Source organism: Aplidium turbinatum, chromosome 4, assembly GCF_918807975.1.
Source record: "Aplidium turbinatum chromosome 4, kaAplTurb1.1, whole genome shotgun sequence".
Classification (NCBI taxonomy): domain Eukaryota; kingdom Metazoa; phylum Chordata; class Ascidiacea; order Aplousobranchia; family Polyclinidae; genus Aplidium; species Aplidium turbinatum.
The window spans coordinates 6,775,539-6,788,742 of record NC_137475.1 but is presented as its reverse complement, the minus strand read 5'-3'; the positions used below and the strand labels follow the sequence as shown (position 1 = coordinate 6,788,742).

The following is a 13,204-nucleotide window of genomic DNA, read 5'->3' as shown; positions in this document are numbered from 1 at the left end:
GTAAAGACACAGCGGGGTGCTCTCGGTTGGTGTCGAACCAAGAACCTTGTGTTTGTTGGACAGACGCTCTCACCATTCGGTCTTGAAGCCGTCATGGTTTCAAACTTCAAACTGTTACCCATGATGAAAGAAGTCATAAAGTTATTATCATTTGTCTTTCTAATATGAAGAGTATAGCAACCAGGACCTCATAACAATAAATACACGAGCCCTTTCGGCTTATCTTGATGAAATACTTCGTACTTTTGCGCCTTCTTTTCCAGCCGATCCTGGAAGCCCAGCTTCTCCCACTGGTCCTGCTGGACCAGGATGACCCCTTTCACCGGCCGGTCCATTTTCACCTGTGGGTCCCTGGGTACAAAGGCGACATTGTGAATAATTACAATAATAGTTAAATCATAATTCCACATGTCATATAAAACATTGTGCTTTCATTTGTAAAAAAAAAGTAAATAAACAAAAAACTGTCCTCAAGTTTAGGTTAGCAAATTTAATCATGACAAAAAGTTAAAAAACTTCAGCAAAAAACAATACAAAAATAGAACTACACCTGCTGGCCAACAACCCCAGCCGGGCCTGGAGGTCCTGTTTTGCCTTGGAAGCCCTGAAATGAAAAAAAGTTGACACAAAAATGTCCTCCCATCATGCGTACTGTAAATGTTAAAAAAACACCAATTTATTCATTCAAAAAATTTAGTTTAAAAATTAAACTACGAAATTAAAAAGTCATGCTAAACGAGCGTGAAAGAAGAATGGTCCACAGAGAGTCAATAAAACTAGCTTCGGCTTAGTGACATTTCTTATCGATATTTCGACGATAATCCGCAACAAGTGCAGACGATCAAACTTGTAGATAACATTTCTTTTAATAAAAAACAACGTACAGTTTCACCACGGCTGCCAGGGTGTCCAGGTAATCCATCCTTGCCAGGAGGTCCCTAAACAAAGAAAATTGCTAATCTGATGGATTGGTAACACGCACGTGTCATGGAGGAGTGCACAACATATCAAAGTAAGTTTTCATCAAAAAAGTAAACACTGTTTCCAAGAAATTAGTAAAAGTACAACAAAAGTTTGAAAAAAATTAACTAAATTTTACAACAGAGCCTTGTATTTCAATAAAGGCATTACAGTCTTATAACCGCTGCGACAAAAAAGCTTTTGTAAAACTTAATTTTTCAAGGTGGCGCTTAAATCAATATTTCTGTTGTTGAAATAAATGGTATAATTTGAGTTAATAATCATAATAAGTTAATATAATTTTGAGATTCTGTTTGCATAATAACTTTCTGATGATCCCAATAAAGGTGTTAAGGTTTTTTGTGAAGGGTAACTGTATTTGATATAGGCAATGAAACTTGGATAGACAATTTAAAAACGCATATCATTCTCACTGGGCAATTAGCGTTGAGAAAGAAGACCTGAAGCTGTTTCCTTGCGTTCTCTCTACAGCTGCTCTTAAACTGTCTGCGTTGAAAAACGTTGAGAGCAACACATATAACCTGACTTGAAACGAGTGGTATATATGAACATACAAACTGGTTGACAAAATCATCAAGCTTGGAAAATACCCACAAATAAAAAAGATGAGGCCTATTCTTGGGCTCTGTTACTTTTTAAAAAATCGCTTACCGGAGGCCCTTTCGGTCCTGGGAAACCACTTGTTCCTTGAGGTCCAGGTGGGCCCTGCAAACAAATAACAGGAAATTTACAAAATGTTTTGCCTTGATATAAAAGCCACTGTACCTAAAAAGAAGAAAATTATTGGATATAATATTGGTGTTTATAATAAGTTGCAAATTGGCATAGATTGTTACTTATTTTTTCTTTTTCATCAACTTTCACAAATAATGTTGCTTTCAATTTTACATCTGATTAAGTTTGAGCCCTTCGTTTCAAATACGAAGGATTACCAAAAATAAAGTAGCTGGGCAGCATTTGGACTATCAGTCTTAATATGATGTTATCTTGAGATTCATGCAGCCATGTAATCAGTAATGTAACTCGTAAGCATAATTTTAGCACAAATATAACCTATATACGACCCCTAGCTAGAAACCACACATCTTTTATATTGATTTAAAGATTTAAACGTCTGGAACATTGAAACAAAGTAAAAAGTGGGGTTTTCAAGGAAAAGTTTGGTTTACTTACCCGTTCACCACTCAACCCTTGAGGTCCATCTTGCCCGAGCTCACCCTAACCAAAAAATACGAATGTTAAAATGAGGCACTAGAGTATTAGATACAATTTATATACCAAATATATCAGTTTACCGGAGACAAAACAAAATAAGCTGCAGGATGAATGCAGTTTTAGCCCTATATCTTTATCAAAATGATAAATAAAAACGTCAATACGTTTTAAGCTCCTAGAAATTTTAAACATATGGGGTGGCAATCAACTTTGTTTCATACTTACTTTGTTGCCGGGTTTTCCAGAAGATCCGCGAGGACCTCGCTTGCCTCTTGGTCCCTATGATGAAACAAGTAATAAAGACAATTAAAACAGGCGACATATGGATTGACTTTCAGTGAGTACTGTCTCATGGAAAACTAACGTATAATATGTATCCTTTCTAAACGTATGTAGACGTTGAATCAATGTCGAAAAGGGACAAGTTTGCTGACTAGGTATACACAAAGTTAGGTAAGGTTACTTTACCTTAGGTCCACGTTGGCCTTGTTGTCCACGTTTCCCTTCGTTACCCTGTGTAGACGACGTAACTCAATTAAAATTAAAGCGTCGCTGACAGGAGATGGCTTTCCAGTTTTAAAGGTATGATGAAACAGACAACTTAATCTCGATACACGCTGGAAACATAGCACAACTAAACTATTCCTTTGCTAACAGCTATGGTATACAATAATGAGCTTATAAAACAAAACGCATCAGATTTTAGTTGTTTTAACATCTTACCAACGTTAAAATATAACAGGTATTGATCTAAAACCACACAAGTTTCAAAACAATGAGCGCCCGAGATGGGTTGTATGTTGGCGCCTTGTCATGCGTGAGTGCACGATTTTAAACGAGAAGCATGATATTTTATCAGAGCTAAGCCGAATGGAGTTTACATTTTTACATTGCTACAACTTTTGCGAGCTGGAAAAATAATACGGCTGCACGGCAATTCAGATTCTTAACTAATTTCCAAAAGCACGGTGAGCTTTTACGTTTTAGATTGAACGCAAATATGTGTGCTAAGTGTTCACCGAAGTACTTATGCATGCAAATTAGTGATCTGCATGAAACAGAATTATGTGCCAAGTAGCATAAAATGCGAAATAGCCTAGTTAAGATAGTAAAGACAAAGTTATGCAAGGTATGTGTAGAAACGAAAAGTAGCACTGATACAGTAGCAGTGAAAAAATAAATTCATGATGCAATGAGGTAAAGTAGATTAGTAAAGGTGCAGTTTAAAGTCATTTGTACAATTCCTTTCAATATCAGCAAATCACCTTTAATATGAAAAGAACCAATACTTATTTAAGAAGCTAAAACAAAATTGTGATATACAGTAATTCACACCTTTATGTAGCAAGAGAAAGCAGAAGTGTCACTTTTTTTACATAAATCAGTAAGTAGGCCTACTTCGAAAACTTCTGTCGTTTTTTGGTTGTTACATAACCACTCTAAACGTCATCATTCTAATAACGTGAAAGATAAGATTGCAAAGAAAATTTATTAGACTTTTTATAAAGCGATACAACATTAACATGCGAAGCATTTGTTTACAATAATAGTAATCGCGTGGCCGTAAGCGTTAAATTAACTTGACGTGTAGCTGCTCATGCTTTCGTCTTACCCTTCTTCCTTTGAGGCCTCGGTGGCCTCTGGGCCCGGGCGGCCCGTGAGAGCCCTTAATATAAAAACAAGGTTATCATTGGTCCTTACCCTGTCCCCTTTCAGTCCAATACTCCCAGGCTTACCAGGAGCTCCCAGAGATCCCTAAAAGAGTCCAACATCGTTAAAAAATGATTTAATTCCTGATGAGGACACACGTACGTGTCGAAAACGTTTGAGTTTATTTTATTTAATTATGTTATATTTTGTGTGAAATAAAGTATGCTAAACCCGCTAAAGTTGCTATGTTTTATTTCTCTGTGGTTCAACAAAGCAAACTCTCTACCAAAGCTTTATCGTTAAAAAAATCCTACATCTTCAGAACTCTTCAGAATTCAAAACAAAACAAAAAAGCGTTTCCTTTTACGCTTCATACATCTACTTACAAATATCAAACAGTCTTCAAAAGCATGTGCAATTACCTAAAATACTACATTAAACTTTATTTACAAGTTCTTTTTATTAAAAAGATAGAGTCAGTATTTCATCCGCAGCCGTTCCAACATAGGTAACCATGTGTTGGCTGCGCCTGACAGGAATCGTCCTGATGAATTGCGTAAATGAAAACTGCTTGGACCATAGCATCATGCAAAACAATAATGCATTGAAAAGATCATCTATCATATTCTTTCTATCCGTTGTCCACTATACCTTCTGTCCGCTTCGTCCCGGGTAGCCAGGCAAGCCAGGTACACCGATCTTTCCCTAAACATTGGTCAGGTCGTTAATTTCCTTTTCGGGACGGTAACATAAAGTTTGTAATGTAAATTTTGTTAAACCTGTTATATAATCTAATACAAGTATGAAGTATAGAACATGGTAATAAAATTTTACGTCTGTGAGAAACTACAAATCAGTTGTTGGCTTTAAACCGCAATGAGGCAACAGCTTTAGCATTTAACTTAAGGCAGTATAACGTGCATTCTGCAGAGGTAAGTATCCGAGTAAGAAGTATGCTTCTGTAAGAACCAAAGTTTTCTTCACATACAAATAGTAAACAAAATACATTTAATGACTAAGTCAGCAGTTACAATCAATAACATTTTAAGCAAGTTTTAAACTTGGCAATGAAAAATATGAATAATATCAAGTCAACTAAGCACCTTCTCTCCAGAGGCACCGGCAGGCCCAGTTTCTCCACGAGGTCCCTCACGGCCCTGAGATAAAAGTTATTTGTTAAAAACAATAGAATAATTTCCTACAGAAAAAGTACATTCATTACATTTACATTCAAAAAATTTTACATTCAAAACGCAAATACAACATTGCTCAACGTGTAACTTAATGCAAATAACAACATACTGTAACTCTACTTGCGATTAATAACCTCGTAACCAGCGACAAATCAGTCATCTTTGCGATGATTCAATGTCTGTAACCGAGACATCTAGGCAGAAATGATAGCTTTTATACCAAGACAAGCTTTAAGTAAAACGTAATCAATATAATAAAGAAGCATACAAACATCTTTGCAATAACTACGTGAGACCTATGAACGTTGTCACTTACTTTAGCCCCGTCTGGTCCGTCTTCTCCTCTGGGTCCTGGAGCCCCAGCAACACCCTGAAATGAAGTGGTGAAATTGCTTCACAAAAATATAAGACATTTAATCTATTGTACTGCAAATGAATGGAAAACGAAATAGGGGCAAACCACTAAGAATTCGGACTAATGATATTAAAGACTGGTCAGGACTCGATTATAAAGCTGTAATAGAAAAATCTCACAACAGAGAAACTTGACGCTTAATTGCCTCCAACGCTTGGAGAGAAGAAGGAACCTAATGATGATTGCAAATGGCATCTTGTTCGAAGATAATGACAATCAGTGTTGCCAGATGATAGATGAGCGCTTTTGCTCTTGTTGGTGGACGGACGTCTCGGTTGCTTAAGTGATAAGCAACAGTCTCCACAAGCGAAGAACTACAGACATCCTATTTTTAGAAAGCAGCCTTCGTTCAGCGGCAGCCAGGAGATGATACCATTTACAAACAACAACACTTCAATAACAAGCCGAAGCTCCAGGTTTTCAACCAGTGACAAGACTTCTTCAGTGATTAATCTTCCATCAGAATTGAGCTTCAAAACAAGCTGTCCCGCTATGAAATTTAAAAACTCCCTTAAAAAACTCATATTCTTCTAAACTTCTAGAGTTACCAGCAAAACCATGGCGCTGGTAAATTTTTGTATTTAACCAAATAAATAAAGTCGGAGTTCTTTTCTTACTTGGTCTCCTTTTGGTCCCATTCCTCCTTTGAATCCAGGCGAGCCATCCAAGCCCTATTAAATGATAACGATTAGACAGCGATTGTATTTCATCCTGTTACTGTGTTAGCAGGCCCCAGTACAACTTTTGATACCAAATCAAGAATGACACAATTGATCGACACATTGTTTGGTTTGTCCAAGATGGTAATCAGCTTTTTTAAATGAGAGATACTCACAAAACTTTAAATTTTTTTTTGTACTTTGGATAAAATTATATTAATGTTTAGGTTGAAAACATGTTACGAAAATATAGGTGTGGGATGTGGGATAAAAAGCAATTTTAATTAAAAAATAGTTACCTGTGCACCCTTGTTTCCTTTCAAACCTCGCACTCCAGTTTCACCCTGTCAGAACATAAACGAAAGTAAACGTCGTGTCATCACCAAAGTACGCTGACAAATAAAATTACCAAAACTCGAGAAAATTTCGATCAGTTTGATATCAATTAACATAAAAAAAAAACGAAAAATTTTATTGGCATTAAAGTCTCAAATCATGACATACTTTCACACCACGGGGTCCAGGATATCCAAGAGGTCCTTGAGGTCCAGCTGGTCCCTATGACAGAACAATGGAGTTATGGCACTCAGTATAGAGGTGATTAGTTTTAGTGAACACAGAACAAAGTTTTTCATGCACATTACACTCTGTTGTTGTCTGTTGCTCATAAATAGCAAAACAGTCGATCAGGTTTTGGGAATATACACAAGCATGATGATCAATAAAATTTCTCAAATGAGTTTCAACAATAATTTCGAAATTGCTTGGTTACGAATTGCAAGTTTACATTCTTATACAGACTTTTAAACTACAAAAAAAACACTTTTTTTGTTACTTTATTTTTTATATATATTTTTTCAATTCAGAGGAAAAAAATAACGGCACTGGAAGATATTACATTGATTTCCTCACAACTAACTCATAATATTCCGTTCAGTTCAGAACATGTGATAGAAAACAAAATCTTATCCCAAGTAGAATTGTCCTGTTTTACATTGATTCAATTTCTGATTTCATGGCTAGTATGGCCTTTTGCACTTAGTCAGTCAGTTATGATTTATCTATACATAAGTTAAGTAAAGAAGTCAGTACTTTAACAATTTCTTAATATTTTTTTACGGAACAAATTATGGTAAAATTCCCACCATTGATCCTTTGGATCCAGCAGGTCCTTCGTTGCCAGGGTGACCAGGCAGTCCGTCCGCTCCAGGTATCCCAGGCATTCCAGGCTTGCCAGTTGGCCCTTTTGTCCCAGGAGGACCCATATGACCTTGCGGGCCAGATATTCCTTGCGGCCCAGGAGCACCTTGCTGTCCAAAGGGCCCAGGCTCACCTTGTGGACCCTGTTGAAAATTAAAAAGTTGCCATCACTTTTTTACTATGTTCAAAAATCTCAAGGACAAAAGGAAAACTTGGAATAATAAATTATCCCCGCAGCACCCAAAGCATTAAAAGGTTTAGTTTGTGAACCAAGACATCTCAATGGTAAACAAAAGACAAACTAATGAAACAAAAGTTACCAAGTTTCCTTTGGCTCCTTCTTGTCCAGGTATCCCACGCGCTCCCTGTGAACAAAATGAGATAAATTTTCCAGCAAGAACAGCTTCACGTAGAAGTGCGCAAAGCTATAACTTACTGGAGATCCTTGGATCCCTGGAGGTCCTTTGCGACCCAGTTCCCCTCTAGGTCCCTGCGAAAAAAGATAAAATTTGAAAAAGCAGTAATTCTGAGAAGAACTGTTAACTAAAAGAGATACAAAAACTAAAAGAGATAAATTTGGCTTGGATTAGCCCAAAATGACCTGCACTGGACCTACTGTGCAAATGGAGTTAGCATAACTTGCAAGAATCTCGTCTTACAACTGTTTAGCTGACAAAATCTATTTGTTTCCCATTGATACAACGTGTTTATCTCTAATCAGCGTAAAAAGGGAGATTTTCGATGTTTGCACCAACTTTAAATTAAAAACATTGCTTTGACGTCAAGTATTATCAAATTACAGGATTAAATCAATCCAAAACGATCAACCTTTGTGCTTTGACAACTTCACCAACTTCAAAACAAAGGATCCAATCAGGTGTCCTTTACATTTTGTTGAAAAGTTGTCAAACTTCATGATTATGACGTAAACCTTACCATCTCTCCTGTCAGGCCTCTTGGTCCAGGCTCTCCAGGTTCTCCCTGAAAACAAAATCAAGCTGTCAGTTAGATAGCATCAATTTAGCAACTTTTGTAGGTTGGAAAAATTAAATCATTGTAAAAAATGTTAAACTGATTAATTGGTATAATTTTCAGAAACGTGAAAATTGTTGGTTTTCAACAAATCTCTCAATTATCTTGTTGAATGGGAAAGCATTTACCGCTTTTCATTAAAATCTCATGCCACATTATCAGGTTAAGTACAGGGTCACTCAAATCATTAAAATTGCAAAACTTAACGACAAGTTTTACGTCGAAAATAATCATTTAGCATTTTAGCGATTTCACTCAAACAGAACTTATACGATGATTTCAAATGTGTAATCGGCATACCTTTGGATTCTAATTTCAAACAAAATGCTATATTTTACTGCAGTACAAGCTACACGCCATTTTCTAGGAGTAGTTTTATTTTTCTTACCCGTTCTCCATCAATTCCTGGGGGCCCCATTTGTCCTATGGGTCCTGGTTCACCCTATGAAACACAAACATGTTCTCAGATACAAAATAAAAATGCAAACGCTATCACCCATTATTTTAACCACTCTTGCTAAATCAAATAGTTAATGATTGAACTTTAACAACTACATTAATCTAATCATGTAAGTTAACACAAAAATGTAATTATAAAGCTAAAATAATAATAAAGGTTTTTTTTGTTTGTCGTATCCAGGCTTACACCCGGTGGTTGAAGATTTAGATTAAGTGGACGGAAGACAAGAAAGCCAATCTTCGTGTCCACCTTCAGGCATGTTTGTTTATCTTTATCCTGCATTGCGGAAAAGCGGACTTGAGCGCTATGCATCGGTGTATGCCTTCCGACGTACACCTGACCCACACTGCAGCCGACGGCAATGTCTGTTTCCGGTTGTCTACTCTACTTATGACTTCAATTTGGTACTACCCATTACTCGAAATCGATCACTGGGTAGAGGCAATTATCGTAAAGTTTCTTGCCCAGAGAAACAACAGCAAGTGCGGGTGGCTGGAGTCGAACATGCAGGCTCTCGACTGCGAGCCCAACGCGCTAACCACTCGGCCACTGCTACCGACCTCGGCATCCCTTTAAGTGTCCTGCCACAGACACAGCCGCATGCTCTTAAGCGGTGTCGAACCGGCGCCCTTTCGATTGCCGTTCCAGTGTTCTCACCACTCGGCTATGCAGCCGACAAACAATAATAAATAATGGAAGATATTGAAACTATTTGACACAAAACAATACAATAGATGTTAGCCGACTCAGTCAACAGATTGCCGGTTGCCTGACCGAGTTGTAAAAACAACGGTACGACGTTCAGTAGAGAATCGGTTCGACACCCATCAAGAGTACACGGCTGTGTCTTCGGCAAGCAACTTGAAACCATACTTGAAGGTGGTCACGAAGATCCCAGACAGCAAACCAATCGTTTTTTTTTACGTTTATTCAACGTCTGCAGACGTCCGTTAGCCTAGATACAACATGAAACAATTAAGATGTAGAAACCACAATACCCGATGGCCTTTAGGTCCAGGGTGTCCAGGCAGTCCGTCAAAACCGCGATCACCCTAAGAAGAAGAATAATGAAAAGATCACAAATAATAAAGAATGTGGTGATGGTATAATAGCTTCTCGAACATAAACACACACAGCCATCGTGAGACCAAGTAAGGTTAGACGGTGCTTTACTTGGCTAAACATGATCATGCCAATTGGGGCGGATATGTATTTTTCTTTTATTCAAGATGACTCGCGGTATCTTTTATTGTATGTAGGCTTCAAGAACCGCTTTTTCTCTGGCCAGAAAAAGACCAAACAAACGTTTGAGTTATCAAATTTAGAGATATTTGTAAATTTTATTACTGCTGAGCTGTAAAATTAACAATAACTGTCAAAAACTTTTTCATAACCAAGATAAGTACTTTTTATTTCATGTAGATCTTGCAAATATATTAAACAAAAAATTGTGAATTGCTGAAACATTGCTGTATCTTTATTGGACTTTGCAATAACTCCGTTTAATTGATAAACATTTTTTGTGAAATGAAAACAAACCCGGCAATCACAATTTATTGCAAAAATAAACATGATAAACAAGTAGGGAAGCCCTTACTTTGGGACCGAATGGTCCTGGTTCTCCCCTAATTCCGTCATCACCAGGTCTTCCCTGAAATCATAAAAAAAACGTATTATTGTGAAAGACATGACTACTGAGAAGAGAAGTGATGAATAACAACAACATATTCGATGCATTTGTGCAACAAGAAAGTAATGGCATGAGTTTTGCTGGACAAGATCTCTTAATTTCAGGTGGCAATATTAAATTAGTTGTTGAAGATGCACGATAACTCTAAGCATTACAAAAACGGTACTCAATTTGATGACACTGGGCGAGTAAGCTCAAAATCACCACTCTTGAAACAATTAATCCATGTCGATGCGCAATCGGCTGCAAGTGGAGATGGCGATTGTTGACTGACAATCAAGTTACTTTTTCTTTGAAAAACAACAGTTCAGTTATAAAAATGAGACGATGTAATTTACACACGCAATTCCATATGAACAATAGCAGTAAACGTAGCAGCCGATAGCTTATGCAACTACACTAAACACAATGTTGTAAAACTAACTCACCGATTTTCCAGGGGGTCCATTCAAACCAGGAGGGCCACGCATTCCCCGAACACCCTGAATTATACATAAACGCATAGATTTGTTGCAGATAAAAGAAAACTGACACATTGTTGTTTCACGTACAGAAATAAAGTATTTTATGTCAGGGAAACATTTTAAAAACATTGGAAGTCACACAATATGTGCACGAAAGAGGATTGCATAGCCGTTTGGTCATTTGGCTCGAATAGAAGAAGTTTAGGTTCGATACCAGTTAAGGTTGATGCTAGGGCCAATTTTTTAGCACGGGTCTGATGACCTTATTTATGCAGGTTGTGATAACTTGGTAGGCTTTGACGATATTATTTTACTGAAGGTAAAAATAACCTTATTTTTACACGATGCCATCTAATGTACAATAGATTTACAATATGGGGAAGCAATTCTTCAATTCCTCGAAGACATATGAGACAAGATTCACTTTGTACAATGTAGCCTATACTTGCCGATTAAAAACAAAAACAAAAAGCGTTTAACTTTTTTTGGGCTATGTGGTCAGAGTCAGACGCATTTTATTGCCAAACTACAGTCAAAATCTTTCAATTTGCATGACAAAAGATGATTTGTTTCTAGTTTCGTACTGTACTTTTAGCGATAACTTAGCTCCACTTTATGATTGGAAGGCAAGCTATTGGACCTTGAACATGTAGCTTTACGGTATTTCATCACAGTTATTTTTATTTGGTCGCCAGAACAAAGAAATGCTTACTGTTATTTTCAGGTCGAAATTACCTTCTAGCTTTTTGCAAATTTTTCGCTAGCAGACATCGCAGTTAAAGCAATATAGAAAATAGGCGTCAACTTATTCACGGTTGATTTACTTTTTAAAATTTGCGATTGGTACAATTCGACAAAACGATTGCAGACGTTGTGTTGCAAAGGCTGGAAAAGATTTTGTAGAAAAAACGGTTGAAGGTTGTTCTTAGCAAACTCCAAATACGAGCAAGTAAAAAAGGCAATTATGAGCAAGGCCAGAAACAGACAGCAAAATCCGTCATTTTTCTGGGAGATCATCATTGAATATACAATAACTTAAAGTGAAGTCCATCGAAAAAAGCTATGATTTTTTACATCGTTATGACGTTTGAGTGATTTTTACCGATGTTGAATATACCTCGGGGTACCAACAAAATCCTTGGTTTTTACATTGCTTTAGCGTCTGTAGACGTTGAAACAATGAAAAAAAACTTACCGCATTTACACTACACTAAAGGTTACGAAAAAGGCTGCAAAAGCTATAATTCAATTTATTTTCCACGTACCATTGGTCCTGGGTCTCCAGCATCTCCTTTCAGTCCAGCAGGACCGGCTATGCCCTGAAAAGATTTTAAATGTTTATCGATTCGCTTGAAATAAGCAAAAAATATGAAAATACATCAAATAAAAATACATAAAAATGAAACTAAGTGTAAACCATCGAATCTAAAACAACATCTTGACAACTGAAAGCCTGAAGCAATCTCTTGACCTACGGTCCGATAGTTTGCGATAGTAAAAAAACTTTGGCTGTTTTAAACACCTCCATGAGTAATAGCGTCCAAACACGTCTAAAGCTTCCAAACACAAACACGTTTAATACAATAACTGTCAAAATGAATGCAGCTTCTTAAAAACGATAGCAAAACATTTTACTGCTGGAGAAGGCATAAGTTATTTTAACGAAAAAAAAGATCGGACGAGAATCTACGAAAAATTGTTTGTTGAAGTTCAAAAATTGTAACAAAAAGTACAACTTACAGCAGGACCAGGCATTCCAGCCAATCCAGTTGGTCCAGGTGGTCCTTGCATGGCGAGCTAGAAACAATACCATAAGGTAACAGTGAGCAAGTTGTTCGTAAAAGCAAAGTTTTAATGTAGTAGTATTATTGGCTATTTGCTATGGCTGAATCAATGTAAAATTCGAAATCTGTGTACAACAGTAGGCTATCATGAATAACGTGTTTAGTATTCACTTTTTATCATCTCATTTTGAAAAAAAAAACGAACATCCAAAGGAAGAATATCCTGAATCATACTTTCGTCGATCAACATGTCCACCTTTGACATACGACACAATATACTTTTTAAAAAGGCTGTATTATTGGCTGTTTGCTATAGCTGAATCAATGCAAAATTCGAAATCTGTAAACAGCAGAAGGCTAATATATAATAATTAATGAATAACGTGTTCAGTATTCACTTTTTATCATCCCATTTAAAAAAAAAAAAGAACATCCAAAGGAAGAATATCCTGCATCATAGT

At 36.8% G+C, this 13,204-nt stretch overlaps 1 protein-coding gene across 1 annotated transcript in view; it reads right to left on the bottom strand.

The window, feature by feature from the left end:
- LOC145769635 (uncharacterized) overlaps positions 1–13,204 on the bottom strand; it is a 35,431-nt gene that overhangs the window by 13,300 nt on the left and 8,927 nt on the right. Inside the window, exons 12-35 of the mRNA XM_082581308.1 lie at positions 12,700–12,756; positions 12,225–12,278; positions 10,924–10,977; positions 10,403–10,456; positions 9,804–9,857; positions 8,734–8,787; positions 8,250–8,294; positions 7,750–7,803; positions 7,634–7,678; positions 7,259–7,456; positions 6,618–6,671; positions 6,413–6,457; positions 6,072–6,125; positions 5,356–5,409; positions 4,950–5,003; positions 4,498–4,551; positions 3,809–3,862; positions 2,665–2,709; positions 2,422–2,475; positions 2,155–2,199; positions 1,633–1,686; positions 885–938; positions 551–604; positions 244–351 (exon numbers count right to left, since the gene is read on the bottom strand). Coding sequence (XP_082437434.1) covers positions 244–351; positions 551–604; positions 885–938; positions 1,633–1,686; positions 2,155–2,199; positions 2,422–2,475; positions 2,665–2,709; positions 3,809–3,862; positions 4,498–4,551; positions 4,950–5,003; positions 5,356–5,409; positions 6,072–6,125; positions 6,413–6,457; positions 6,618–6,671; positions 7,259–7,456; positions 7,634–7,678; positions 7,750–7,803; positions 8,250–8,294; positions 8,734–8,787; positions 9,804–9,857; positions 10,403–10,456; positions 10,924–10,977; positions 12,225–12,278; positions 12,700–12,756 — 1,452 coding nt within the window. The remainder of the gene's footprint in view (positions 1–243; positions 352–550; positions 605–884; positions 939–1,632; positions 1,687–2,154; positions 2,200–2,421; positions 2,476–2,664; positions 2,710–3,808; positions 3,863–4,497; positions 4,552–4,949; positions 5,004–5,355; positions 5,410–6,071; positions 6,126–6,412; positions 6,458–6,617; positions 6,672–7,258; positions 7,457–7,633; positions 7,679–7,749; positions 7,804–8,249; positions 8,295–8,733; positions 8,788–9,803; positions 9,858–10,402; positions 10,457–10,923; positions 10,978–12,224; positions 12,279–12,699; positions 12,757–13,204) is intronic.